The sequence below is a fragment of the Patagioenas fasciata genome, chromosome 17 (assembly GCF_037038585.1).
Source record: "Patagioenas fasciata isolate bPatFas1 chromosome 17, bPatFas1.hap1, whole genome shotgun sequence".
Taxonomy (NCBI): Eukaryota; Metazoa; Chordata; class Aves; order Columbiformes; family Columbidae; genus Patagioenas; species Patagioenas fasciata.
Genome location: NC_092536.1, coordinates 1,711,389 through 1,738,684, shown reverse-complemented (window position 1 = coordinate 1,738,684; position 27,296 = coordinate 1,711,389). Strand labels below are relative to the sequence as shown.

Here is a 27,296-nt window from a genome sequence, read left to right as displayed (position 1 = left end):
ACTGTATTCTTCATGGGAATTCTGCTTTGGGTGCTTTATAGTTGCATTTTTTCTACAGAAAGCTCATTTCCCTTTCTCTCCATCCCATGGGTAAGTGCAGCTCTCAGGGCAGCAGAAACAGGCAGACATCCCCTCCAAGGGCGCCGTGACAGCCTTTAATCTAATGCAGCGGGCTGGAGAGCTGTAAAAGCCGGGATGAATAATTCTACCTCCCCTTGCAGAAAGGCAGGCAGCTTCACAGGAAAGAGCTAAAAAACATACAAAAGGGGATATCAACCATTCTCAGGTCTAAGTAGATGTGGTGCAGAGCAGTGCAGAGGCAGTACGTATGGAGAACATCTCCGGAGAGCACTGCTGATGGGCAGCTCCAGCGCAAGGAGTGTTCGACTCGGCTCATTTTCACGAGAATAATTATATTTTTGCTAAAAATAATAAAAAAAAGGGTAAGCTTTCCATTATTGAGACAATGCAGGTTTTTAAAGAGAGTTTGCTGTTCACAACTGTAGAGTACATCATACTTGAAATTCAGACAAAGCCAAAGCGTCTCTAAGCAACACTGAAGATAAGTGACCTTTAAGATGATCTTCAAGGTCCCTTCCAACCCAAACCATGCTATGATTCTGTGATAACTCTTTGTCAAGGATGGTGATTTTTCTTCTGAGTTATGTTAAATTTAAGCAAGAATCTCCTTGCTTAGCTCCCTCTCTTTGTTCCTTCGCACGGTCCATTCTGGTTTTTCCACCGACCGAGGAACAATGTGAACCTTGATGAACCCAGTGCCTCCCTTCCCGCTGGGACTGGTCCAGCTCAGCTTCTCTCCTTCACCATCAACCAGCAGATCTCTCTCTATATTTATGCAGTTTGTGCATTTCTCGTGGGCATAAATGCCTTTATATATTCTCAAGATTCTTTACCATAGCGATTTTATTACAAGGTACAGAGCGATGTTAATAATTCATGCACCGCTGGGAGAGGAATTACGCCGTCTCACATGGATTTTGTTTTGTTTCAGTGAGACGTTCATAGGAACAAAATTGTAGGATGTTTTGCATCTAATGGTGCTTTCTCATGGATACCTGAAGTATTGCAAGATGAGGAATGCTGACAAATTGTTAGACATTTATGGGGCAGACTGTCAGGTGGGCCTGATTGCCAGGGAGCATGGAAATTATACAAAGTTCTTAGGAACAACGTGCGAGTTCTAGATTTTTGTTCTTGATCTTTACTCAGAGCAGGTTAGATTAATTCAGCCACTATTCTACTGTATTCCAGCTGGCAGTAACGTACAGAGACTGAAATCTGCTGAGATGTGAAAGCGCTTTCATTCCGTTTTTCAGAGAAAAAGTGAAAGAGAGGTCACAAAGAAAACATTTAAATTCTGGAATTTTAACTTAGATGTGTGCTATACAGTAGTGTGTGGAGAAAAAGAGCTTCGAGTGCTGTGAGTTAGCTAAAACCAAGCTTGGATTACAAGTGTGGTTGAACACTACTCCAGATTTCGTGTTTGTTTCAGCAAGAGCTCGAACACACTGAAGTCACAGAGGTTGTGAAAGAACGATGTGAACACCACCGATCAGCTTGAGACACATGGGCGCAGCTTAGCTGCTGTCAGTGAGGCAGGCGATCAGCACTTGTAACAAGTTTATTTCGGGAATGAATTGACAATCTTGGAAAAACTGAGGCCCATATGGTGCTCAGATGTCAGCCTGGCACTGACCTGTTAGCCTGCTGATGAATTGGCCCACGTGGAACGCCCGAATTATTTGTGTCTTTATCACTCTGCTGTTAAGCCTGTGTCACGGCTGGCCCAAGTTCATGCTTGCTTGCTGAGATTCATTTATCGTGTTTGTTTTAATTTGAGAAATGATGGCATTTGTTTGGAGTTCTGGGGATTAGTGATGATGAATTGGTTCAAATGAATAAATAAGTTAGTTGAAGGTAAAATGTGACCGAATATGAGCAGAATGTTCCTGAAGGGACATGTTCAGCCCTTGGTTGCCTTTGTGAAGCTGCATGGATGTAACAAAGGTCAGCACAGAGTTTGGAAACTTGGTTGAGAGGTCTTTTCACAACTCTGATCAAGTCAGATCGAGAATTTGACAATTGCATCTCCCTAACAAAATGAGCCAACGGGACTTTCAGAGTAGTTGTGCAGATACAAACGAACCCGTGTTCCCCTCCTCTGGAGAACTTGTTGCTCTGATCAAGCTGCTCTTTCTGATGGGGGGAAAAAGTCCCTCACAGTGAATCATTGCTCAAGGTGCACCCCTGGGGATTCGTGTCCGTCGTTCTCATTCCTCGACCCACAGACCAGCGTTCCAGCTTTGGCTTCATCCGCTGCAGTCAGAACAAGCCCGTACTGCAATGTTATAGTTAGGGAGACAATGGTGCATTAATATAGCTGCGGTAGGAAAAAGAGGTAATCCATTTAGTTTGACATGTTTACACTGGTTTATGTTCGCTGTTTATGTCCAAGTGGAGGGCGCTCGGGGTGATCCGCTCCCTGTGGGATGGGAGGACAGGAGTCCTGCTCTGTGCCGTGGGCCTGGACAGGAGCAGCAGAGGTTGAGGTGGAACACGTTCCCTTGAGTTGCATCTTCTGCTGGCAGGGCTGGGGACATCCCAAGCTCCAAGGCCACCTCCCGCACCAGCGACACCTCCCGCTGAGGGCAATGGCCGGAGGAGAGAGGCCCATTGCTGGGGTGGAAGGCAGATGAGGCTGGGAGGACATAGGGGACCATGCTCCTCGGGGCAGTCAGATGGAGCAACGGCACAAGGTACTTCCTAGACAGCAGGAACCGAACGCAGCATGGAAGAAGCCACGTTTCAAAAGCACTCCAAAGAAAATCCAGGCACTATTATTTTATTTTGGGCAGCTTTAGTTCCTCTCATCAGTCAGTGGGCCCTGTGCTCCTGCCAGGAGACACGGCAGCCATCTGGCAGGTTGTATTTTTATAGTGATCCAACAACCACAAAGCATGCCAGGCTATTTGTACCATCTGCCACATAAATGTCATTTCAGCAAAAGGATGGTGGACACCTGGGGACCCAGGGTTCAACAATTCTTTCAAAGAGGAAATAGTCTCCCACAGCAACATAGACTTTGGGGGTCCCCCTCCCAGAATGAACAAGGCAGGACACAACTGTAATGTTTATGGCTCTTAGATTTATTTTTTTCCCCCTATTTTATCCTCTTTCTGTCTTTTCCAATTGTCAGGATATAAAAATGACTGCTATAAAGTTCACATGTGGATGGGCATTTCCAGCAAGGTAACAGTGTCATACAATCTGTTGCAGAAATTGTTGAGGTCTTTAAATGCATTTTCTACATTCCTAAAGTTAGATGCTTTTTTTTCCACCCCATGCGTAGTTGTTCTTCCATAATTCAAGAGGGAGGATCAATCAATACAGTTCAAGCTGCCTACCAATGGGCTTGAATCAGAGAAGCATTTATAAAGGGGAAAATATTGAAAAGGTTCTGATCTTGCAGCTGGAGCTATAGAGACAACCCATAGCATCTTTAGGGAGCCCTGGGTTTGGCTGTGGGGTTCTGTCCCCAAAAGGGAAGACATCCCAAATTCCTTCTTTTGGGCAATATGTGTGTTTTTATTTTGTCACTGTTATAGCTGAGTTTGACAGCAAGTTTTGACAATGTGTGGCTGACTGAGAACAAAGTGCATCTATTTGTGTCTATAAAGACTGTTTTGAAAGTGTCCTAATATTGTCAAATGTTTTAAAAATATGGGGCATAGGTGTATAATTTATAAGTTGGTAACATTATTTTCCTAAATCTAATATTGCAGTTATTAATCAAACGTTGCACTCAGGGGGGATTAAAAGAACAGTCTGAAGTAATAAACTCTTTTCTTAATATTTCACCCAGCAGAGGTTCAGCCTATATAATCCAACAGGACAGTGGAATGGAAATGATGTGGCGTTTTCTGATTTCTGCTGTTTTGCAATTTTAATATAATTACTTTTCTCAGCATGTTTTGCATTGCTGGGAACATAAAAAGAATGATGCCTTAGCCCAGCCATTTTTCTTCTCTGTTGCATATTTAAAAATTGGATAGGCATTCCAATTTTTTGGTCCTTGTTTATTACCATTGACAGTTTACTTAGCAGAGGAGACCTCTGCAGACAGTTTAAGCAGCCTTTACCCATCAGGTGAACAAAGACGAATCAGCCGATGCATTGATTAGGTTGGTGCAAAAGTAATGGCGGTTTTTGCATTGTTGAAATTCGCCATTTGCTATTGGAATACATTCTTCAATGTGGTTATGTTCTACTTTGTTTTAATGCGCTTTTCTCACTTTATGTTTTTGTGCTACTGACTTATCACTTGCTGTTTATTTTATGTTTATTTTAAACTATGGAAGTGACATTAGACAAAAAGCAAATTTGAGTGATTTTCGTACTAGAGTTCAAACTGGGTAGTAAAGCAGCAGAGACAACTCTCAATGTCAACAAGGCGTTTGGCCCAGGAGCTGCTGATGAACGGGCAGCGTAGCAGCGGGTCCAGGAGTTTCCTAAAGGAGCTGAGCGCCTTGAAGATGGGGAGCATAGTGGCCCCCATTGGAACTTGGCAAGGGTCATTGAGAGCCATCGTCAAAGTTGATCCTCTTACCACCAATTTCTAACCCCGAGCCATTGCTCATTCTTTGCTATTCCACTCCTTTGCCAGTGCAGCTCTGTTCATTTTGATGGGAGGAAATAGGAGAATTTCTTGTTCTGTCCTGAATCCCATAGAATTACATGGAAAAAGTTGGACTAATGCTGCAGGATATGAAATCCCTCAGATTCCTTGGAGAATTGTTTGGCAGTAGCTGAATTTCACTCAGCAGAGGAGAACAAAAAAAAACTTTTTTATTTTGGAAAAGCACAACTATTTGAGAGTTCTCTAACGGTCAAAAGAGCTCTTTAGTTTGAGAAGGACTCTATTCTAATCAGAATATTTAACAAAATAACACAGACTTCATTCCTATGGTGAAAATGCAAGCACTGAGCCATTTGGCAGCTGGGTCATCTTGCTGTCTAAAGGATTTCCCCATGAAAATGCTATGATACTGCACCTTTATCCATGACTGTTCTCTGTTGAATATCTTTAAACTTAGTCATTCCGTACTCTTAAATTTAGCCTGTCTCCTGTATTGGCCCTTTTATGCCCTTTTTCTCCCCAAAGCCTGGTGTAGGGGAAGTTCAGGGCTGGGTTCTTGGCTCCTGAGTTGAAATGTGTGTTTCTGAATCAAAGCCCAAGCCTGGGATAAGGAAAGTAGCCATACTAACATTCACTGAATTTTACTGGGAGCTGGGTATTTAATTATCCGCAACCGCTCTGAAAAATCCCAGAGTCTGGCAAGAGCCCATGGTTTCTCTGCCCGCCAGAGCCCGCTGGCCCCACGCTGGCGTTTGTTCTCCTCGTTGGACTCGCTGATGGACTTTTGGCTGTTAATTGGACAACAGGACGAGTCCGCTCTTGCGGGAACAGATGGACAAGCCTTAGGTGCATGGGCAAAAGTAGCTCCTTTGGTATCACAGCGGATAATCTGCTGTCAATACGGCATTGAACAGTTCTGGAGAAGCACTGCAAGTCTTAGGCCTGACATGAAGGCAGAAAAGCCACACTGCTTTGTGTTACACAAACAGAGGTGTGAGGAAGAATTGCAAATATCTGATTTTGTGGGTCCCTTCCAACTCAGGACATTCTATGATTTTCTAATCCCCAAACTTTATGATACTTTGGGAACATTCGCAACTCGAGTGCTTCCTTTCAGGCTTCACCGAACTCAAAGCTTGCTGTGCGTGATTTGTAACGAGCAGATTACCCACTGTTTCGTGACATCTTGCCCAGAACTGCTTTAAAAGACAACGCGGGGTTTTAAGAATGCTAATTAATACCTTTGCAGAGATATTTGGGGAAATTCTAAATGTTTCATGCCATGGCGAAACGTTTTAAATAAGCAGCCAACCACCAGGCTGGGCTGCCGGTGGGAAGAGGTTCTTTTAATCCTGAAAAGCCCCATTCCTAGCACTTTATTGCTGCTCACTAGGAGTGGTGGAGTTAATAGAGAATGGGAATTCAAAAGCCGTTCTGCTGGAAGTGGCTGATAAAGGTGATTGCCCTGCAAAGCATCGCTCTCAGAGGCTTTTCTTCTCCAAACTGGTGGTACCTGGTGCACTGTGGCTCCGTACAAGTGGTGTCTGGATCAAGCGAGCCTGTTTTCTCTGTGAGCTGCGGTTGTGCCGTTAGGTTTGGCCACACAAAAATCCTCCTTGTGGTCTCAGTGAGCAGACCGAGCCTCCCGAACTAAACGCGAACGTTAATTTGAAAAGAAAACATGATGTTATGTACCTAACAAAGTGCTTGGCAAGCTGAGGGTAAACAGAGGTTTGTATTGTTATTATTATTTAATATATAAATAAAGGCCTCACTGGACAGGAATTGAATTTCAGCAGCCTTTCTGGAGGCAATTAAAACCATTAGCTTCATCAGTCGAGGCCAACGTTTTAATGTCTCTGAAACACTCAGGCTGCCAAAGTTAATTATTCATCCTTTTCTTAATTGGATTCAGATTGCATTTTAAAGGTGCAGCCTCAACAGGGTTGGCCGAGCCTTAATTTTTCACCCCAAGAAATGTCTCAGAAGAGATTGTTTCAAGCCTTTGCAGAAGGGTTTGAGAGCCCAGGCCAGTGGCTGATCCTCCCAGTCGCTTCAATAGAGTAAAAACCATATGTCTCTGTAATTAACTTCATGGTAGGAATGCTGCTTTCAGATGGAAAGCTGACCAAAAAGGACACTGACTCACTCTTGTGTTTGAACTTAGGGCAAAATACAATTGTCTTGTCTTACATTTGTGCCAGTGAACGAAAAAAAAGGTTGGGTTCATGCAATGTATACGTTATATAAGCACATGCAGAAAATACCAAGTTCTGTGTTCTACCAGTAAGCAACACTAAAATACAAATGATAGGGAAAACATAGTCCTTAGATTGTAGGGCTTATTTTTTAAGGCTGTGAAGCTTTTTTTGGTTCAAGAATTTGTCTTTTATTGGAAGAAGATGAATTGCTTTTCAGAAAGGAGATTTCAAGAGCAGTTTAGACAGTGAAATTACTGCTTTCGGTGGCTAAATTGTGAAGCTGTAATTTGGTATGTGGACAAACCCTTTCAGGATCGGCTGTGACAAAGCTTGTTTTAAGTATTAGAGCTCAGCCCTTTATCTATGGGGTTGCCTCTAAAGGCAGACACGGGGATGTTCTGCACTATGTAAAGAAGGAAATTTTAGATTAATACTTTCCCAAAATGTCCCTTCCTCTGGAGAAAGCAAAAATACCCCCTTTGCAAAGCAGAAAACATGCTGTCAGCTGCCTGAGGGGTGAATAATGAGAAAAAGGGACAGAGAAGGGGACACGTGGAAGGGGACGCTGGGCACAGAGCGCCCAGTGCTGCCCAGACAGACGCTCCAGTCCGGCCAGTTGTATTTTGTGTGTCTGTAGCCCATTTAGCTCTGTGATGGGTTGTTGTGCTGTGTTGTATATATGAGTGCTCATTAGTGTTACATGAATAAGTAGGTTTTCTGTTCTAGATACAGATCAAAGGATTTTTCATGTATAGCCTAATGGGCAAGTCTTTCAGCCTCAACTGACCTTTTTTTTCCAGATACTCCGGAGAAGAAAAGTACCATTCTATTATAATCATATATTTTCACCTTGCAGCACAGCTATTTTTAAACAGACGACTTAGATGTCGCTCATTTTCTTGTTCTTAACAACATCATCAAGGAAAAATATATGTTCAGAGTCCGAACTGGTATCTTTCCAGAACCATTTCTCAGACCATACGGATGCCTGTGATTTTCCATACTAAAAATGCACTAACTTCTTTTATGAGTGAGAATGAGGGCGAGACAATCGTCTACAACATTGCAGATGGAAGTAACTGTTCATACTGAAACGGTCAGGTCTCTGTCCCTGCTGTTAGTGACCCTTGCAAGGTAAAGGGTGTTACAGCCTCAACTAAAAGAGTGGGAGTTTCATATGGACAATGCGTTTTTGATCTGTTTGTTAGAGCTGAAACTAGGAAATATCTGTCTTTAAGTGTTCACGATTGCTAACGCTTGTGACTGCCCAAGCTCGTTTCCTAGCTTCTCAGCTTGTCTCAGAGTAAGACAATGGCCTTATAAGCTCAAAGAAGCAAAATCTTTTAGAAGAAAAGAATAATTTCATGTACAAGTATAAGAATCAGGCTCATGGGACTACTTCACAGATTGCTCTATGTTTTATTTTGTACTTTTTAATGCTATTTTCTTTAGTAATAGCATTACAGCCTGATTAGCTTTTTTGTGCTGACTACAAGCTCATCCCAAATTACCGTCTTATATTCTACGCCATGAACCAAGCCCGGAAATTTGGAAAAAGACAAGCTGAGTTCATATGGAATCAGCTCCTATCAGGCATTGGAGTTTATATGGAATTGTGATGCACAATGCTCTGACAATCCCAGTCCTTCTAACAGACTTCATGTTTGTTATCCCTTACAGCCTGAACAGACACACAACATCCAGCTGTGCTGGAACAGCTGCCTTGTGGGAAGTTAGGAAAGACCTGGTATCTTAAATATAGGTTCTCTTCCCTCCTGCACCATATACTTTTATTTAGAAATGTGGCTCCACACCCTGGAAATCATTCCAGGCCCTGTTTTCATGCTGTATCCTCCTCCCTACAATTCATATCAGCCCAAAAAGGAGCCGCTGGGAACGGGGACGCTGCCCTGCACCCCAACCCGGGGTGCAGTTGGAGAACAGCCCTCACAGGCCCCATCTCATCCCGAACACACAGAACTGGGTCAGAACTCCCCACAGGCTTCCAGTCCTTCACACCGGGTAGGATGAGCATGTCAATTGCAGTGACGTTGCTTTGGAAATACCAGTTACCAGCCTGATGTGGGGATTGATTCAAGAGCATCCTTCTTAAAGTATCATCAGATTTTGGTTGACTTTACCAGGGCAAGAGCGGTTCATAGATGTGGGGACCTATGTGGGTTATTTTAGATTGGAGTGAATCTTCTATGCTTTGTTGAGAAGTGGTTTCTTTGTTTGTTTTGTTTTATTTTCATTTCTAAGTTATACAGGCTCCTCTTGGGAGAACTTGATTTATGTCTTGTCTTTCCCTGCAGGGGTTTCTGGAGGAAGACTAAGCTAAAACCCAGAGCAAGCCTTTCTTAGGGGCGTGCTGGTTACAACAGAGATTAGTGAGAAAAAGATGTTTGTGTGATCGTTACCTTCTCTCGGCTATATTACGAAAAAACACAAACGCTTTGATTTTTGCCCGTTTCCACTAGATGGATCCCCTGTATCTTCCGTACTTGTGTGTGACAGTCAGACATCACCTTTCCTGTGCACACCTGACCCGCTTTGCCAACGCAGACGCTGTGATAGACCCCGGTCAATCAGAATGAGCACTGAGCAGCTCTGACCTCTGCAGGGAACATTTTCTGGCTGCAGGTGTTGGGAGTGAAAGGAGTGAAAGGAAGCCTTGAAGTGCTGAGAAATACTGATTTCTGAGAGAACTGAAGCTAGAAAAGCTCCTCTGCTCCCCTCCTCCCTCTGTAGAACTGCAAACCACCTGTAGCAAGAGAATGGGATGTGTATTGGAGCAATCAGGAAATAAGGTCCGTGCATTTCGGGCATGAGTGAGGAAATCACTTCTAAACTGCCCAATTTTCCACGCAAGTTATTCCTGGTTCAGGAATAATGTGAAGAATGGCTACACATGGCTCCTCTGGCGGATGAGGGGTGATAGGAGCTTTGCGTAGACATTATATGGAGCCTTGAAGCTGGTCTGGCACACAGAACCCTTTTGTTTGTGTAACTGATGCTGTGCATGTCAGGGAAAAGCAATGTGTCTTTGGCTGAGAGAGAAGAAATCCTAAAGAGCTGCATCACATTTCCTCGGAACGGTAACACCATAGCAACAGCTGGCTGTTGGCGCTGCCGCATCGCTTACTGCTTCCCGGATCGCGGAGCGGCCGCAATCTGTTTGCTGTAAAACTCACCGCACGTGAGCTGATGTTTACCTACGAAACGCACCATTTTCGTTTGCATTTACAATGATTTTCTTTTTCCTCTGCTTTAAAAGTAATTTCAATAGGAAGTTTATTGGTAGAACCGGTTTGGTTTGATAATCTCTGATTAAATACTTGTTGGAGGGAGAACTTTACTGTGTGTAGGAAAACAATAGAAAATCCCAAACTGCAAGGATTATTACAGTTACTGTAAAAAAAAAAAAAGAAGGAAACCATACTAGTGTTTTCAGTGTTTTTCAGAATAAATGAATATTTTGAATGTTTTCAGCTAAAAATTTATAGTAAATAGGCATTGAAACAAAACCACAGTATTTCAAGTATCAAAATTAAACCTTTTTGATTGACCACATTTTCTTCAAATCTTCAGTTTATGCAAATGTCAACTCCAGATTCAAGTCAGGAAAATTCTTCTGAGATGAGAAAACTCCTTCCTGCCTGGCTCTGTTCTACTTATTATATATTAATATCGTCTGGCTCCCTTTGCTGGGTGCGGCTCTTTTCCTCCTCCTTTTACGACAGCTTACATGGACAATTAAAGCACACTTTCTGATTAATTTAGGAAGAACGGTTAAAACAAACTGTCCTTCCCGCATTGGAGGTATCCAGGTTTCTCCCTCTCTACAGCCACCTGAAAGGAGGTTGCAGCGTGGAGGGCGTTGGTCTCTTCTCCTAATTAACAAGTGACAAAACAAGCGAAATGGCCTCAAGTTGTGCCGGGGAGGTTCAGACTGAATATTAGGAAGATTTTTTCAGGAGAAGGGTAATGAAGCGTTGGAACAGGCTGCCCAGGGCAGTGGTGGAGTCACCGTCCCTGGAGGGTTGGACAGATGTGGAGATGAGGTTCTCAGGGCCGTGGTTTGAGCCAGAGTTGGGTTCGGTTGGTCTCGATGAACTGGGGGATCTCTTCCACCCTACATGATTCTATGATTGTAGTAGTGGACACTATGGAGTTAAAGATCAAATGCTCATGAAATTTGAATTATTTCTTCAAAAGGTGCGTGTAGGTAAAAGCAGAGGCTGAGAGCAGAGGCTCACGCTCCGACCGCTCATGCTGGGCATTTTCTGCGGCTTTCTGTTCTGTACATGTCAGTCCGGCTCCTCCAACAGGCACCGAAAACACGATACATTAAACAAAACGAGTGGGCTATAAATGGCCTGTGATTTATGGGTGGCCTCGGTTTGTCAGTTCTCACTGCTGCGAAGCGCTTCTGGTATTTGCACAGCGCTGTAAATTATTGCAGCGCCAGGGCATTAGCGAAGTGTCCTGCGAGCTGTGAAAGATCCCGCTGCTGACACTGGGTGTGCAGCCGAGAAACCGCACTCATCTCGGGCTTGGCAACATCACAGCAGCGGAGAAAGGAACTTATGCTGAGGAAATACCGACTTATGAAGTTAAAGAGCGAACCAAAATGCCACGGGCATGTGGATGCCCTGGCTGCGCGACCGAGTTTGGAGCTGACTCTTCATTTCCCGTGTTAGAAACGGCAGCGCGTGATTGCGAACACCAGCTTCTATATGGGCACGCGGAGGAGGACATAAATCAATTAATATTTTTTGTAATTATTTTTTTTGTGTGTACAGCTAACAAGAGAACACCAGGTGGCCCTCTCCTCCATCACTTACATTGGCTGCGCTCTGTCCATCTTCTGCTTGACGATCACGCTGGTCACATTCGCTATATTGTCGTGAGTAATTTTAACTTAATTAACTGCCGAGCAACTATGATGCAGGAAGCCAAGCAGCGTATTCCAGGCCACTGATCAGGATCCTTTCAGGTGCTCAGGATAAAACAAAAGCTATTAATTCTACAACCTTCCTTAATTATATTCTGCACATGTATTTGTAACAGTTGGTTGGTTATTTCTTAATTACTTTCATTTCCTGAAATGGGGTGGTCTTTAAATAGCAAGCTATTTCCATCTTACGAGGTATTTTTGGAGTTTTGCTGTAGATTTTTTGCTATAGATCAGGAATGTTGCAAGGAGGCTGTAGAAGGGCTTGGAGCACAGGGATGGGATTCTCGTCTCCTTTGGAGACTAAACCACGTTCTTCTTACTCAAGAGTTCGGCTTTTTATTTCTATGACTAAGCATGTTTTCTGGACATGCTGCTAAGTGACCAGTTTCTAGGAAAAATGTCTTTCTGAGGCCCAGTAAACCGATTGCAATGTTTGCTTGTTCCAAATCCTCTGTTATTTTCAAGTGTCAAGATCTGTGCTGGTCATACTTGGATCAAGTGTGCAACTCGTGGCAAAATTCACTCTAAATAAGTCCAACATTTGCCTATCCGGCATTGTGCTGCCTGCATGTGTAGGTTAAGGGGAATGATCGGCTCCGTTTTTGTCTGAGTGCAAGATTTGATGCTACAGTGTTTAGAAAGGAAAAAGGAGCAAAAGGAGCTGGTGTTGGTGCTGCTGGGCTGCAAACCGCTCGAGAAACCAAAGGCAAAGGGAAGACTGGGACAGAGAGCTTGGACCCAGCTGACTGCCAGGGCCCGCGCACCCCACCTGCATACAGCACTGTTCAAACCGCCCATTAAAAACAATTTGATCAGGTTTCCACCGCAGAACGGGGCCTCCTTAAACAGCCAAAGTGAAATTTTGCAGTGCGCTGCTAGATGACCATGAGGCAAGCGGAGAGGAATCTGGCAAGTTCTCTGCTACTCCACATGCTGGCAATGACAAGCACGTCCCAGGGAGGGCAGCCCTGCTGGGTAACCACGTTCCAGCTCACGACTACGTGAATTTCCGTATTAGAAAGGCATTGGTGCCAGGCGGCACAGCCTGTCTCTTTCAGTTACTTTTAGGACATCCATAGTTCTTGTTGTCCTCCCTCTTCGCTCCCTCCTCGTGGGGCACTGGCTGCATTGGTGCTGGAAGAGCAGGGCTGGCAGGGAACCGCCACCTGCACCGTCCAGCCCGGGGCACCTGCCGCAGGGGACACGCGACGTGTCACCAGATTGGAAAAGCCACCGCCATCCAGCGTGACACAAGAAAGGGCCGGGAGCACACGTCGCAGTGGGAGGAAGCGCTGCCATTCGCACAGCCCAGGTCTCCTGAAATGATTCAAGCCGGTGGCAGGGGCTGATTGAAATGGAAAACTCATTATCACTAGTACTGATCTTTTTTGAAAAAGAAGAATAAACTTATGTGAAAGACCTAGATGTTCAGATAAACGTGTATGTTCGTTTTCTGCTTCCTATTTCTGGATGAGGACAGAAGCACGGGGTCAGGAGGCTCCCAGGAAAGCACGTTCTTGTCAGATCTCCAGCTGGTTTTTACAAAGCTGGGACAGAGAGGTTCAAACGATGTTGTATTCCAGGTCAGGTCTCTGTCAAGATGGGCACTGCCCATCCCTGTAAGCAGCTCCAAAAGCTGATGGTAATAAAGTCAAAATTGTAACCAGAGCCTTTTCATGTTCACTTATTTCTAATCCAGGCAAATATTAATACCAACAAAATAAAGGCAGAACCTCTGGCACGGCGTGTGCTGGATGTGCAAGGTGCAGAAAGCTTTCTGTGAGCGGCAGGGCGGACAGCTCAGCACCACTCAGGATCAGCCCCTTTATAAAGCGGAACTAGTTAATGGGCAAATCAGTCTTTCTGTTGCCTTCAGGATGGCAGCAGGATATGCAAGAAACCAGTTAGGTGCCACTCGGTCCTGGTGGAAAAAAGACATCAGGGTAACTCCAACAAAACGAGTGACTAAAAGCCAACCCAAATGCTTGCTGATAAATCATAAATACGTTCGTGTTTCTTGCAATACTGTTTTACTCATGTGTCTTTCTGTTTCCTGCCAGGTCAGTCAGCACCATCCGCAACCAGCGCTACCACATCCATGCCAACCTGTCCTTTGCTGTCCTGGTGGCCCAGATCCTGCTCCTCACCAGCTTCCAGTTCAGCCCTGGGACGGTAAGTGCTATAAAGAGCGATTGTGTTTGTTGCGAGGCACCTCCATGGGGCGAACGCCACGTGCAAGAAAGGGTCTTTCTGCAAGAGCTCCAGTTTTAACACAGCTCAGCCAAAACTGACATCCTGCATCGCTGGATAAAGACCTCTGTGCATCCAAATAGTGCTCTCTTAGTATCCAGTCTGCAAAACTGAATGAGATAAGCACCCATCAAATGGAAAAATCACCGTAGTAAGGGAGAACTTAATGTAATGTCCCTTGTGCACGTGCAGATGTCTTGCTTGTTTAGTTAAGCAGAGGTAGATAAGCTGGTGAAACACTCACGCAGGCTTAAGTTGCAGTTTAATAGGTGCATATTTTTCTTTCCCTTAAAACTATCCAAAACTTCATTTAATTAAAACAAAACCGTAGCACACAGAAAGCAAGGCCTGTTTTGTGCCACAGGCTTCCCAAAGTGAAGCACCCCACGGAATGCACAGCTATTTCAGTCCTGCCTCCTCTGTACCAGCAGTAATTGCAGGGCACGATACCGGAAAGGTCTTCAAGTCGAAAAGCGTGATGGACATACTATCTGCTACACTTTTTTCGTTGTTTTAACCTCTTGGTATCAGGGTTGTTGTGATTCCACCTTTAATTAGGCTCATGTCCTTGCTCTGTTCTCACTAGCTTTCATATCAGCTTTAATACCTTTAATTGCTGCTTTAATTGGATTGCTAAATGGTAGTCTACAAAAAAGAGGGAGGCAATATTTAAAATAGAAGGTGTTAATGCTTTAATCTGTTTCTGCCACAAATGGGTGTATCTGGTGCTGAGCAGTCTATTAGTGTCCTTGCTTGACAGGACAACGGTACCAGTTTGGGGAACCCAGTGGGACTGGGAATGGCATCACTTGCTTGGCTGCACTTACACTGCCTATTCCCATCGCTGTCTCGACAGATATTGAATTTTTGGTTCCAGATATAGCATACCATATTCACCTGGTAATTTCAGACGTAATATTTAATAATTCACAATTTATACTACAGCAGTTTTCCTTTTGAAGAGTAGGATTAATTTTTAACCACAAAACTCTGTTTTCACTAATAGGACTTTGATCTTTCTAATACAAATATCTTTACAGACAGCATTTTCTTCCCATACAGCCAAGTCCCTAAAGCATCTGTGCTGTCCGCATGCCAGTCTAATGACTTCCCTTTGACTTTCAGCAATAGATGCTTTTGTTTCTTCAGGGAACTTTGCTCTTAGTTACCTTCTTTCTGCTATAGAGAACAGCATTTTTAACAGGATCGCATAGAGCAGTGTGCATTTGAAAATAATTAACCACCAATATTTCTTCAGGCTACTGAAGTCTCCCAAAGATCTGAACATGCTTATGGGAGAAAGATTATTAGGACACAGCAAAGTGAAAATGGAAGGGCAGTGTGTTAGGTAGCACTGTGTTTTTCCAGCACAACTGGAAGATTTTATGTGCCTGTGATATATGTATCTGCAGAAACTCCAGCCCGTGTATCAAAGCAGCATATGGATTGCAGGGAAGGATGTTTGCAGAGGGTTCTGTAGAATGCACTAAGATTGGCACTTCAATTGAAAACACTATTATAAGCTGAATTTAGCAAATGTATGCAAATTTACCTATCTGTTTTAAGACTGTCCTCAGTAACCAAAAGGCTATTTTCTCAGAGGGCTTTCTGAGAGTCTGCTCTCTTTTCCCATCAACTCTAACTGACAGACCTTGCTACAGGCTGGGCCGATTTCTCTGTTTCCACAGACTCAATGGGAGAGCGACACTAACGAGAGCTGTGTTTTCACAGGGGTTCTCCCCAAAGTGGTGTGCACCACAGGGCACAGCAAGGGGCTTTTCCAATATGGGAGGTCTCAACTTTTCAATAGCTTCTTCAAGAAGGCAACTCTGTCATTTAGGACTCTCTTCAAAGCAACCATTCAGGCACAAGTACAGGATGAGTAGCAACTCTGCTATGGATTTTATGCAAAATTCTGCAACTTGGTAGTATGTGGAATTATATCCAGACCAGCCTTCTGCCACTTCACTAGCTTTTATTTTTCTGCCGTTTTGTGATTCATATTGTTTGGCTACTCAAAAGTTGGAAAGTATCCATTAGACAGAACTCGCTTGTGAGTCAGCTTTATGTTGCATTTGTATTTTCATGGATTAATCTCCCAGTAGAAATCAAAAGGCATTAAAATGGATTTCACAGCCATATGATAAAATTAACTGGAAAGGTTTTTACAGGTTTTGTCAATAATCAAATCTGGTTTAGTTATATTTCACTGAACATTGCAAAACACTAAAGCACTTACAGATCTCACTTACAAGAATTAAAACTACAGTTACTGCTGCTTTTTAATACTTGCATTCCCAGAGGATTTGCATTAAAATGCCCTTGCACTAGCGCTGGACCAGCTGAGCACAAGTGAGAAGGTGCGGGAAAGCTTCAGTTTTCATGATACTATCAGGTCCCAACACTTTGATTTTAATTAGTGTACGAAATCATGAACCATCAACAAAAAGAATAAAACGCCAGCACCAGGCAGCAAAGCTGATGCAACAAAGGGAACTGATGATTAATGTCTGAAGACCAGTGTGGCAGCAAACTGGTTCCTACTGGTAATGCTTGCTCAGCACGGACTCCACCTGCCCGGATACGTTTCTGTGACTGGTCCAGGTGGGAAAAGAGACATCTTATTCACATGGAGTGCATGCAAGCAACCCCTCTGAGATCCTGTGCGTGTCACAGGAGGGACGGCACATCCCAGAGCAGAATGACCATCACCAGCGCGCTACAAGATGCAAAACTGAGATAGAGCTGGGATTCGTTCCAAGAGCGTGTTTACAATTCGCCTTAGCTGCAAGCAAACCAAACAAGGTTATCTTGTGGTAAGATCATTGCCAGCCACATCTGTTCAATTACTCTGTGATGAGCGGAGCCACTTGTGGTGAGACATCCTCGAAAAGCAATTAGCGGGGAAGGGAGAACGTGCTGTGTGAACACGTGAAGAGCGGGGAGGAAGAAAGGATTGGGTTTGCCTGTTTTCATAAGGCAGCCTGAGAGGAGACTTCAGAGAAAGATGTAAAGATCTTTATCAGGAGCGGCTTGTGGAGCTGCTGTGACACCTCTCAGGAGCATCTGGGTGGTGTTTCCCAAAGCCCACGGTGGGACAGGCCCGAACTGGACTCACGGGGATGTTCTCACTTCTCGCTGCATCCTCTTTTCCCCCCATTCCTCTCTCTGTTGGGGCAGCGTTTATTTCACTTCGAAGCATGTTATGGTCTAAACTGAAGCAGGAAGTCCAGCTTACACCAGGTGTTGCTTCAGCTTTTGTATTTGCTCCTATTTGCAGAACTTTGGTAGCGCAAAGTGAATAAAGGACTAGCAAGGAGGATTCGAGCTGCCTGTGAACACCCTACAGATAAGACTTTCAGCTCTTTGCCTCAAACACTAGACAGGCCCTCGTCAAACATGGCTTTGTATACAGCTGGTGTGTAATTTAGACCATGGGAAATGAAGAATTCAAGAAGACGTGCAAACTAGATGCCCACCGTAGAGCAATTAGGGCGGAAGAGCCAACGATAGCTTGTGGTGATTTTTAAAATATCAGTTTAAGTTTTGCCGATGGAGGAGCATGTGGAGCATCCACAGAATCTCTAACCAGAACAGACAGACACTGGACTATAATGTGATATAATTTTTGTGTTATCCTGTTCTTAATATGAAGAACAGCAAAGCAGGAAAGCCACATGGCCAAGTGTAACTAAAGAGCAGGTACAACAGGGCACCTTATTTTAAAATTTCCATATTTCACTCAAACTTAACTGATCCACCAACTTTCTACAAGAGCTCAGTAGAAAATAAGTCAGGAACTGTATTGATTTTCCTGCCATCACAGAACAGGGAGCAGGATGGAGGACGGAGCCTGTGTCCCTGCTCCTTTAATTCTCCTGCACTTACTGCAGGTTCAGCAATGGGATGTCAGCCCTTCAGGTTTGAATTCTTAAATGTCTGGTAGACTTCAGTAGTATTGCTTATGCATAAATGAATAATCAGGTTGGACTTCCACATCATGTTTGGCAATGGTTTCTGTTTTCTTTTGAAAAGGTAGGAGGATTTGTTACTCTGAAAATGCTGCAGAAAAAGGGGTTTCCCTAGTGCTCTGTTATTTAAGAATACTGCACAATTAAGCATTTAGTTTGTAAATGTACGCAGAATTATATTTTTTAAAAAAGGAAAGCCAATACGACTGCATCACAAAGAAGTAACATATTATTATTATTTTCTTAATTTAGGTGCCTTGCAAGATCTTGGCCATTCTCCTTCATTTTTTCTTCCTGAGTGCATTTGCATGGATGCTGGTGGAAGGGTTTCATCTTTACAGCATGGTGATCAAGGTGTTTGGGTCAGAAGAGAGCAAGCACTGCTACTATTATGGAATTGGATGGGGTAAGCATTTAGTAGCTGTTTAAGTCTCCTCACTGTAGGACAAGATTATATTCAGAAGAGTATCTAAAATTCTTATTTTATGATCACAGTTTGCCTTACTGAGAGTAGGTCAGTTGGATGAGAAAATGAATAATTTTTGGACTGTAATGAGACTTTAAAAATCTATGGTCCCTAAACGTGGTCCCAGCGCAGTGATTTCCACGACCGCACTGGGGCAGATCAGATCCTTAATTAGGGAATCAATAGCAGGGTGTGTGGGGGCGGCCTCCCTGCACTGGTACGTTCTTGTTTTGGCTCTAACTCACAACCCTGCCTTATTCTGTCTGCATTCTGCAATTCATACATAAAAAATCAGTGAAGCAGCACAGGAGTATCACAAGACTTCATTAGCCGATGTTTTTGTGCCTTGAAATGCTCAGGTGAAAAAGGCTTCACGGAACCTCAATGTTATTATTAAGAATAAAAAACTCATCCTATGACACCCGAAGCTCACAGATAACAATTCAGGGCTTTTTAAATGCGGTGACAGGAATATTATATAATCTGTGTGCATATTGAGGACTCGAAATGGAATATGGTGTTGCAGCCTCTTCCCAGCAGATGAGAGCTCAGTGCAGCAGCGACGCTCCACAAACCTCCATAGTTACCAGAAAACCTCGTGCGTTGAGTCAAAACGAGAGAGATGCAAAGATAACAAATGAATATCCACGTAATTACAGATCGTTTCCAAATATGTTAAAACATACGTTATCTTTTCCCCCCACAAATTCATTTGGGAGCCGAACGAAAAGCAATTATACCAGTAATACAGACACACTGCAGTCATAATTGGAACATTTAATATCTGTTGGCACCATGCAGATCTGGGTGATAGTAATGCCATTCACTTATATATATATATATATATATATATATATATGTATGTATGTATGTATATTTCAACAGCTGCCTACTTGTCTTTTTTCTAATATGGCCTTTTTATTATGCTCATCGTTCCTTTTTTATTTTAAAATGTCCTGCTTAGCGGTTCTGTCTCAGGGCCACTTGCTGCCGCTTGGTGAACACAATATCTGCTGGGCCATGGGGACAAACCACAGTTTGCTTCGTTAAAAGGGTTCTCCCTTTGCCCTCATTGTTTCTCTGCGACAGGTCCAAGAGTATCAAATATTTGTGCCCTTATCCTGGTTGCTTTAAGATGATTTTTTGCTCTGAAGGAACAGCCAATGCGCCAAGAGTATGCACCTTAAAGCTGTGCTTGCTGAATGCATCTCTTTCTTTTTTACCCCAAAAGAGGCTAAGTGGAGTAATTAATCTTTTTCATGTGTATAGACCCAAAAGTGAGAGAACATGGAGAGGTTAAAGGTTGGAGCCACTGGAGATCCGTGGATTCCTCCAGGTTCAGTCCTAAATGCAGAGAAACCTGCTGGTGTTAGAGAGGTTTCTTTTGGATTAATTTAATCCCGAGCTTATGGAATACAAATCCAGCTGGATCAAACCAAAGAAAGTGTTCTCAGATGTCCCTGAGAACACCTTCTCCTTCAGAAATACTATGTAAAAAGCCATGGAAGTTAATAAAATAATAAGAACTGGCATTTAATTCACTGGGGTATTCACTGATAGCAGATGGTTTGATTAACTCAATTTACATTCAATCATTAATTACCTTACGAAAATAAATCAATGATTTGTATGTGCCGCAATGCACCTTTACCCTTTTTGTCCTGGCATTTTGTGTATGGTTTATGTGTTGTAAAACAGCAGCGAGGTACAAAGTGATTCAGAAGACGCAAGGATAAACACCACATCTGACTGTGGTAGGACTGCTACTAAACGTTGCATTTCGCCTCATTTTACTGCATGTGACAATAGGCGGTTGCATTAACAGATAGTTAATTACTTTGTTCCTTGCTTTTAATTGAAAGTGAACTTCTGCAATCTCAGCTCCTGCAATAATGACAAACCCCAGTCCTGAATTTAAAAACCCAGACCTCTCGTTCTATTTTAAGCAGAAACACTGGACTAGGTACATGTGTCAAAGTTCCCAAAGTCGATATTAATGACAAATTGAAGCTTGAGGCGATGAGAGGAGATAGGAACAGGGAACTCTACCCCGAGCATCACTGAGGTCCCAACATCTGCTGAGAGTTCGGAGAGATATTGCTCCTGTAAAATGAATTCACCAGTAATCAGAGACAGGATCCCAAACGAGCTGATTGAAGTTCCTGTGTATTATCTTTAGTCCCAAGGGCGCTAAAATTACCTCAAAGGCTGCAGTTGTCAGGAATTCAAAAGAAGAGCAATTTGGGGAAGGTGATAATATCCTGCCTTTAAAACTACCTTGAGAGGCTGATTGAGGGAAAAGAATACCTTGTTGCCTTGGTGATTCAGCATCACACACAGATTATTGTAGAAAACTTCTCCCACCCACCCATTTGTAGGACACTGATGGTGGAATTTGTGATACTGGAGATTTTGCCGTGGCACTTTGGCCTTAACATGTTTTCCTATTTCAGACAATTTCTTTTCCCTTGCAGACTGCCTTAGAATGAGAATTTTGTCCTGAGCCGTCAAAAGACCTACATTTCTTTATTTGCTGTTGCTTGTCGTAGTCCCAGACTTCTGCATAGACACAGTGTAACACGGCAGAAGGAAACCATAGAATATTAACCTTTACAAAACAAATGGGAGAATATACTTTTCCCACTCAAGCAAAGTAGATCTTCTCAGTATTGGAAGGAAATCTACTTTGATTTGTGTCTAATGCTTCATCTTTCTCAATAAATGCCTTTTAGAAATAATGTCCTGCAATCACTATGAGTTGTCTGCACAGAGCTGCCATAGCCTGTCTGGTTTTTGCTATGTAGAGAAGACACACCAACTTTCAAAACAGCATACGGATTTACAGGGGTTTTCCATTTTATTTATCGTTAGCACCTCAGAAACACAAAGCAGATGGATTAGATGTGAAGTTTAATGCTGAGGAAGAGCACTTTGCCGGCATTGATTTTGGACTTCACCCCGGTGGCTGTGTTTGGGCTGAATTCAGGGAGAATTGTGTTATTGGGTTTGCTGTGCCAGGTGTGAAGTTGCTGGATTTAGGTGCCCAGTTTGGGAGGCAGGTTGAAATGAGCTGGTTTGGGACACGGGGAGCTCGAGCCGCCCCAGCACACGGCTCATGTGGCTGATTGACCCGTCTGACTGCGATCCTGTGCTGCCCTAGGGCTGCACGGACACAGGCGACGCCAGCGCCGTGCGTCAGCTGCAGGGAGGTGTTGCTGGAGCGTTTTAATCTGATCCTGTGCTCGGGAAAGCACGGGCTGTTGCAACATAAATCTGGAGATTTGGAGTAGGGTTGGTGAGCGTTCTTGCAGCATCTGCTAACCGAGAAAACATCCAGATACAGCAGAAAACCAACCGTAATCCTCCCATGGATGGAAAGCAGTGCCAGCACAACATTAGCATTACCTATTATGGGTGTAGACTAAACTTCACAGCCCTTATGCAATTATTACTGACAAAAGATTAAACACAACACTTACTTTTCTGTATAATATACATAAATTCTTCAGTCCAGATCATATCTTATGATCCCCTTGAGCTACACATCTTTTTTTTAACCTTTATGGAATTTATTGAATGATTCAAGGAAAAATACTCCAGTTTCTCTGTAACCAAACCTCGATTCTGCCTCCATTGCCGTTATCCATTTAATATCTCGTTAATGCAAAGAAAAGGCAAACACTGCACTATAGGCTGCAGACCATTTTATTCCCACTGACTTAACAGCTCTTTTTATGCAGATGACTGCTCTGTGTTTCATCTGCATAAGTTTTATTATCTTCCAGAGGAACTCTGTATTTAATTTTCTTCTTCACTACCATTTAAAATTGATAGAGAGTCACACTAAATCCTTTGAATATCTAGCATTTGACTTGGGAGAAAAATAAAGAAGGCAGACTGGAAATCTAAAGGTTGGTTGGGCAGAGGTAGATTTGGTTCTGCAACAAAGTCCAGACAAGCAGGGGCAGCAACGATGTCCCCCCAGCAACCGGGGACGCAATGGCCAACGCGCCCACGTCCCGGTGGGACCCTCAGTCCCGGTGGCTCACGGACCCACGGCAAAGCGAGTTGCAGCACATAGGCCCATGTTTGTGCTTAATCGCTCTGTTGGATATAATTATTCTTGATTTTGTTCAAATATACCTGTGGGAATTCCCTTTCTTAAACAGGTAAATGTGACAGTAAACTAAAACCTTGCCTTCGTTCAGGTCTTGCACAGAAATTGCTTCTAAGGAGTTCTTCCTGATTTGGACAAGTCTGGGAGAGCAGAATCAAGTTTATGGGATATTAAACTTCACCCTGCAGAAGGGATTTTGAAGTTTGAGACCTAAACAATGCCTGCAGATGCTGCTTCTTAACTACTGAGTATTTTTCTTATTTATAAATACAAGGTGCTTCAAGCCACAATTCCACTCAATACAGAATGAAAATATCCCTTCCTAAAATTACAGTTCTGTCATTTCAGGAAAATTACACAGAATTTTATGGGCATGCTATTGGTAAGATGAAGCAGAAATTGCTTGTCAGAGATTTCTGCTAAAGCCTCATGCAGAAAACCTGAAGAATTTAGAAGAAAATTGAAACTTTAAGCTATCATGTATAATACTCTGTCTGGGACTCGGTTATTAAATTCCGTAAGATGATAAAAACCCAAACCTTCACATTTTATTAAATCATACAGGAATTAACAGGCAATCATTTAATATTTAAAGGGATGAGGTTTTACTGTATCCAGAACTGTTGGCAAGAAAAACGTGGTTTCCCCTGCAGTCTTGGTTGGGCATCCGAGTGGGATCTGAATTTGCTTCTGTCTCTTGGTGACTGAGTCTCGCTGCTCGTGTGATGCTCTAGAGAGCTAAATGTCGTCTTTTCTTCCCTCTCGCCTGCTGGCCATAGAACCAGAGAATGTTGTGATTCCGGTGGCCACGCACCCTGTGAGAAACTCGGCTTTGTTTTCCAGATTGTTTTGCATTCTGGAACAAGGGCAAAGTGGTTAAAACGAGCCTGATGTTGCTCCACGGGATTCCACCGCTTGAAGAGCAAGCAGCAGAAATGGCATAAACAAAAACCAGGCTGAAAAAGGGCTATGATTCTCAATGAAATTAACACTAATTTGGTTTAACTGTTAAACTAGTGCTTTATTGAAAAGTCATTTAGTTTGTCTGATATTAATTGATTGAAACGTGTTGTATTACACAGCTGCGGGAGAACGTCAAGTTAGACTTAATTCTGAAATTACTCTGAGCTGCTGTGTTCTCCATACAAAACGTAGTTCAACTTGCAGGTTCACTGGAAGATGTGCTCTTGTTACTGATATTACCGCTGCCTTTGCCTTTTCGCAGGCTGCCCGCTGGTGATTTGTGTCATTTCTACAGCATCGTCCCTGGACAGCTATGGGGAAAGCGGCAAGTGAGTATGAAAACGCCTTCACTCCAGGTGCAGTAAGGATCTGTTGGGGAGAAAAGCTCAGAGATCTGTTAAAAGAGCTGTAGTTCTGCAAGATCCTGCTGAGGAGCAGGGGAGGTAGCCGGAAAAAGCACGACTGCTCTATCAACGCATTATTGGAGCTGGAAGCTTCAGGTTTGCTTTCCAGCGCTGAGATGATGCACAAGGGGCTTCTGAGACGTTTTGCCCACTTTCCCTCTTCGCCGCAGGGGGCCCGTGGGGAGCCCCTGCTCACCCCACACGCTGAGCGGCTGAAGCGCTTCTAACAAGATGAGTGTAATCTCTGATTAAAGGCATTTAATCTGTTGAAGAAAACTGCAGTTAAACACCAGAAGATCTAGAATGGACATTAGTAAAAATTTTGAAAACCAAGTTCCTTTCTCATTTGGAAAAAGCAAAGCAAATTGATCTGGGAAAACACTGTAGGATGAAATCTTGCCATAATCACAGAATGGTTGGGGTTGGAAGGGACCTCTGGAGATCATCGAGTCCAACCCCACCGCTAAATTGGGTTGACTTTGATGGCACAGGCGGGTTTGAATGTCTCCAGAGGGGACTCCACAACCTGTCATTGTCACAGTCAGGAAGTTTCTCATCTTCAGACGGAAATTCCTGTGTTTCAGCTTGTGCCTGTTGCCCCTTATCCTGTTGTTGGGCACCAATGAATAATGTAAGCAAAGGATTCGGAGCAAGAGTTATTTTCTGCATGTGGTCAAGCAGCTTTCTGTAGGAAAGGCGTGAAGCTGACAGCAAATTTCCAACCTCCTCCTCACCCCCAGCCAGGAGAGCCAGGGAGGGCTTCAATTTGTCTCCTGCTACAATGACAGTGCTGGCAGCACTGAAATGAATGCCTGTGATAAAGGAGCTGAGAACAACAAACAGCAAATAAAGCCTTCCCTTTCCTCCCATCTTTGCACCCCTGGTGCTGCGGGGAGGTGTGCTGGGGCAGATCGCTCTCACCCGCTCTCCGCAAGACACTAATCCAAATTACGCCCTGCCTCAGGTTCCCCAAGCGTGAGGGGGAAAGGAGCTTCTTACAGATGCTCTATCATGCCTCTCGCTTTTAAATTTCATCGCTCTTTTTGCATTCTCTTTTAGCCCCTTTTTAAAATTAAGAACATTACTAATTAAATGACCGTGTGTTTCATCTGAACCCGTTCTGGTTTTTCTGCGCAGCTGCTGGCTTTCACTGGAGGATGGAGCAATCTGGGCTTTCGTGGCGCCGGCGCTGTTTGTCATTCTGGTAGGTAGACCCGGGCTGCTCTGTTCTCACTGCCCGTCGGTGTGAGCCGCACAGCACCGGCTGGAGGGCCGACGTGAGTCCTTGTGCCCGGCCAGCGAGACGGAACCAACGACGGAGATGAAAGGGACAGCATTTTTTTGTTCCTCCTCCGATTGCTGTGTTTTACACCGCTGTGTATCAGCTTATGCATATTAATGCTCAAACCACTCATTTCACTATTCCGAGACAAAAATACAAGCTAAAATATTAGGAGAGCCGTCTCCTGAAACAGCCTTGTTGGAACCATAAGTAACTGTGTAGAGTCAAGTAATCCTGGGAGTTTTAATAATTCTCAGAAAGATCCCCCCAAAAAGAACAAACCCTGTGGTTTGCGTTTCATATACCCCACCGATATTTGAAGCTTTTACTTGTAGAGAGCTCACTTTTCCCAGGAAAGCCGAGTGGCCTGAGGGAAGATGCTCATGAGCAGAGGGTTAAAGCAGCAGCAGGAGCTGTCACCCTATGGATAGCGCTGGGGAAGGTTCGGAGCTGCATTTGCCTCCTTACAGTGATCAGGAATTAGTGCTGCTCCCCGGGTGCTGGAGTCCAATGTCAGGTGCGGGGCTGAGCAAGCGGGGCTGTCCGGGCCGGTTTGCGGGGTGCGGGTGGTGCTGCAGACCCCCTCCCGCTGCAGGAACAGCGTCTTTTAGGGGACAGTGCCCTTCGGGGCTCCAGTGCTGAGACCTGAATGCTCTACGGCAGTTTCACTATGCCCACATGTTAAATTACAGGGAGTTGTGGCTTAATCACTATGATTACTTAAGGAGTCAGGGGTGTTTGCAGGGATTAAGTGGGAGATTATTGCTCTTCAGCACTGTTTTCAATACTTTAATTGATCGGGTTGTTTACGATTTTTGCTGCAGGCTATAATGTCAGAGTGACACTATGAACATGAAATGGATTCGCTGTTTACCGAAATGGGGTTGTCTTTAAAGCTTTGCTCAGATTTCAAAGGCGTGAGCCCAAATCTCGACCAGAGTCTGTGCTTGCTGTGATGTTTAAGGAGGGCCAGGTAAAATAAGCTCTGGACTTACCCGCATGGAGGAGCATCAGAAGGAGCCACAGCCCGTGCCTTGGACTGCCCTGAGAAAGCTCGGGTTTCCATGGAAGGCACAGAGAAAAGAAAACCCCCCCAAATCCTGCTCCCAAGCCAAAGGGAGGATGGAGAGCTATCTATACAGAACTAGTGTTTACTGTTGCATATCTCTGTAATTATTTGGCAAGCAGAAAGTGGCTCCTTGGCTGACCTTTTCCATCACAAGCAATCCCACACTGAGCAGACATCCCAACACTGGCCTGGCAGACACTGAGCTCAGCACCGCTCGCGGGCAGCCCAGCCCAGCCCAGCCCAGCATCTTCCCCCCAAGGCCCAGCCTCCAAAAACCAGGCTAGAGAAACGTATGTTAAAAACCCCTGAAAACAGTTGCTCTATTGATATGGCAGAAACTGCCTCATGTCAGCGTTTTAATCTAATTATGAATGGCAATGCTGGGAAGTCCCTGTACAGTGAGGGCAAAATTTCTTCTACTTAAGTGAAAGCATATATATAAAATCAGTAATGTCGGTTGCTGGATTAGAGCTGCCCAAACAACTCCAGACTTTGTTCCAGCAAACTTAATTTCTCATTGGACTTTCTGTACATGAGTTTGTATTCAAAGATAAGTAAATATTAATGTTTGGAGAACAATTTGAATAATCTAGTATTCAAATGTCTCCTTCTCACCTTAGCACTTGCTTTCTGGCCATTGCTCAGCAGCAAAGGAAGAAATGAGATGCAACCAGTGAAATCAAACCTCTCCCAGCTGCTGTCCAAAGATGCAATTAATCAAAATACGCCAGATAGTGCAGCACTTACTCACCTGAGTGAGCACAGCCTTCAACTATTTGCATGTGTAGCTGCTTGCCAATGAAAGTGAGGGTGTAGCTGTCTGGCTCTCACTTCTGACACATCACATTTGTGCTGCTCAAGTTATATTCTTGTAGGGATACAAATATGTTGAGAAAGAGAAAAAATGAGCTCACCAGATTGATCCACGTAGAGCAATTTGTTAAATGGGCTGAGCC

General features: G+C 43.9%; 1 protein-coding gene across 2 annotated transcripts in view; it reads left to right on the top strand.

Moving 5' to 3' along the window:
* The window catches only part of ADGRD1 (adhesion G protein-coupled receptor D1), a 118,333-nt gene that overhangs the window by 65,855 nt on the left and 25,182 nt on the right, over positions 1 to 27,296 (top strand). For both annotated transcript variants that reach the window (XM_065851683.2, XM_065851684.2), the window contains 5 exons: positions 11,664 to 11,767; positions 13,879 to 13,990; positions 18,292 to 18,445; positions 23,848 to 23,914; positions 25,127 to 25,193. In XM_065851683.2, coding sequence (XP_065707755.1) covers positions 11,664 to 11,767; positions 13,879 to 13,990; positions 18,292 to 18,445; positions 23,848 to 23,914; positions 25,127 to 25,193 — 504 coding nt within the window. The remainder of the gene's footprint in view (positions 1 to 11,663; positions 11,768 to 13,878; positions 13,991 to 18,291; positions 18,446 to 23,847; positions 23,915 to 25,126; positions 25,194 to 27,296) is intronic.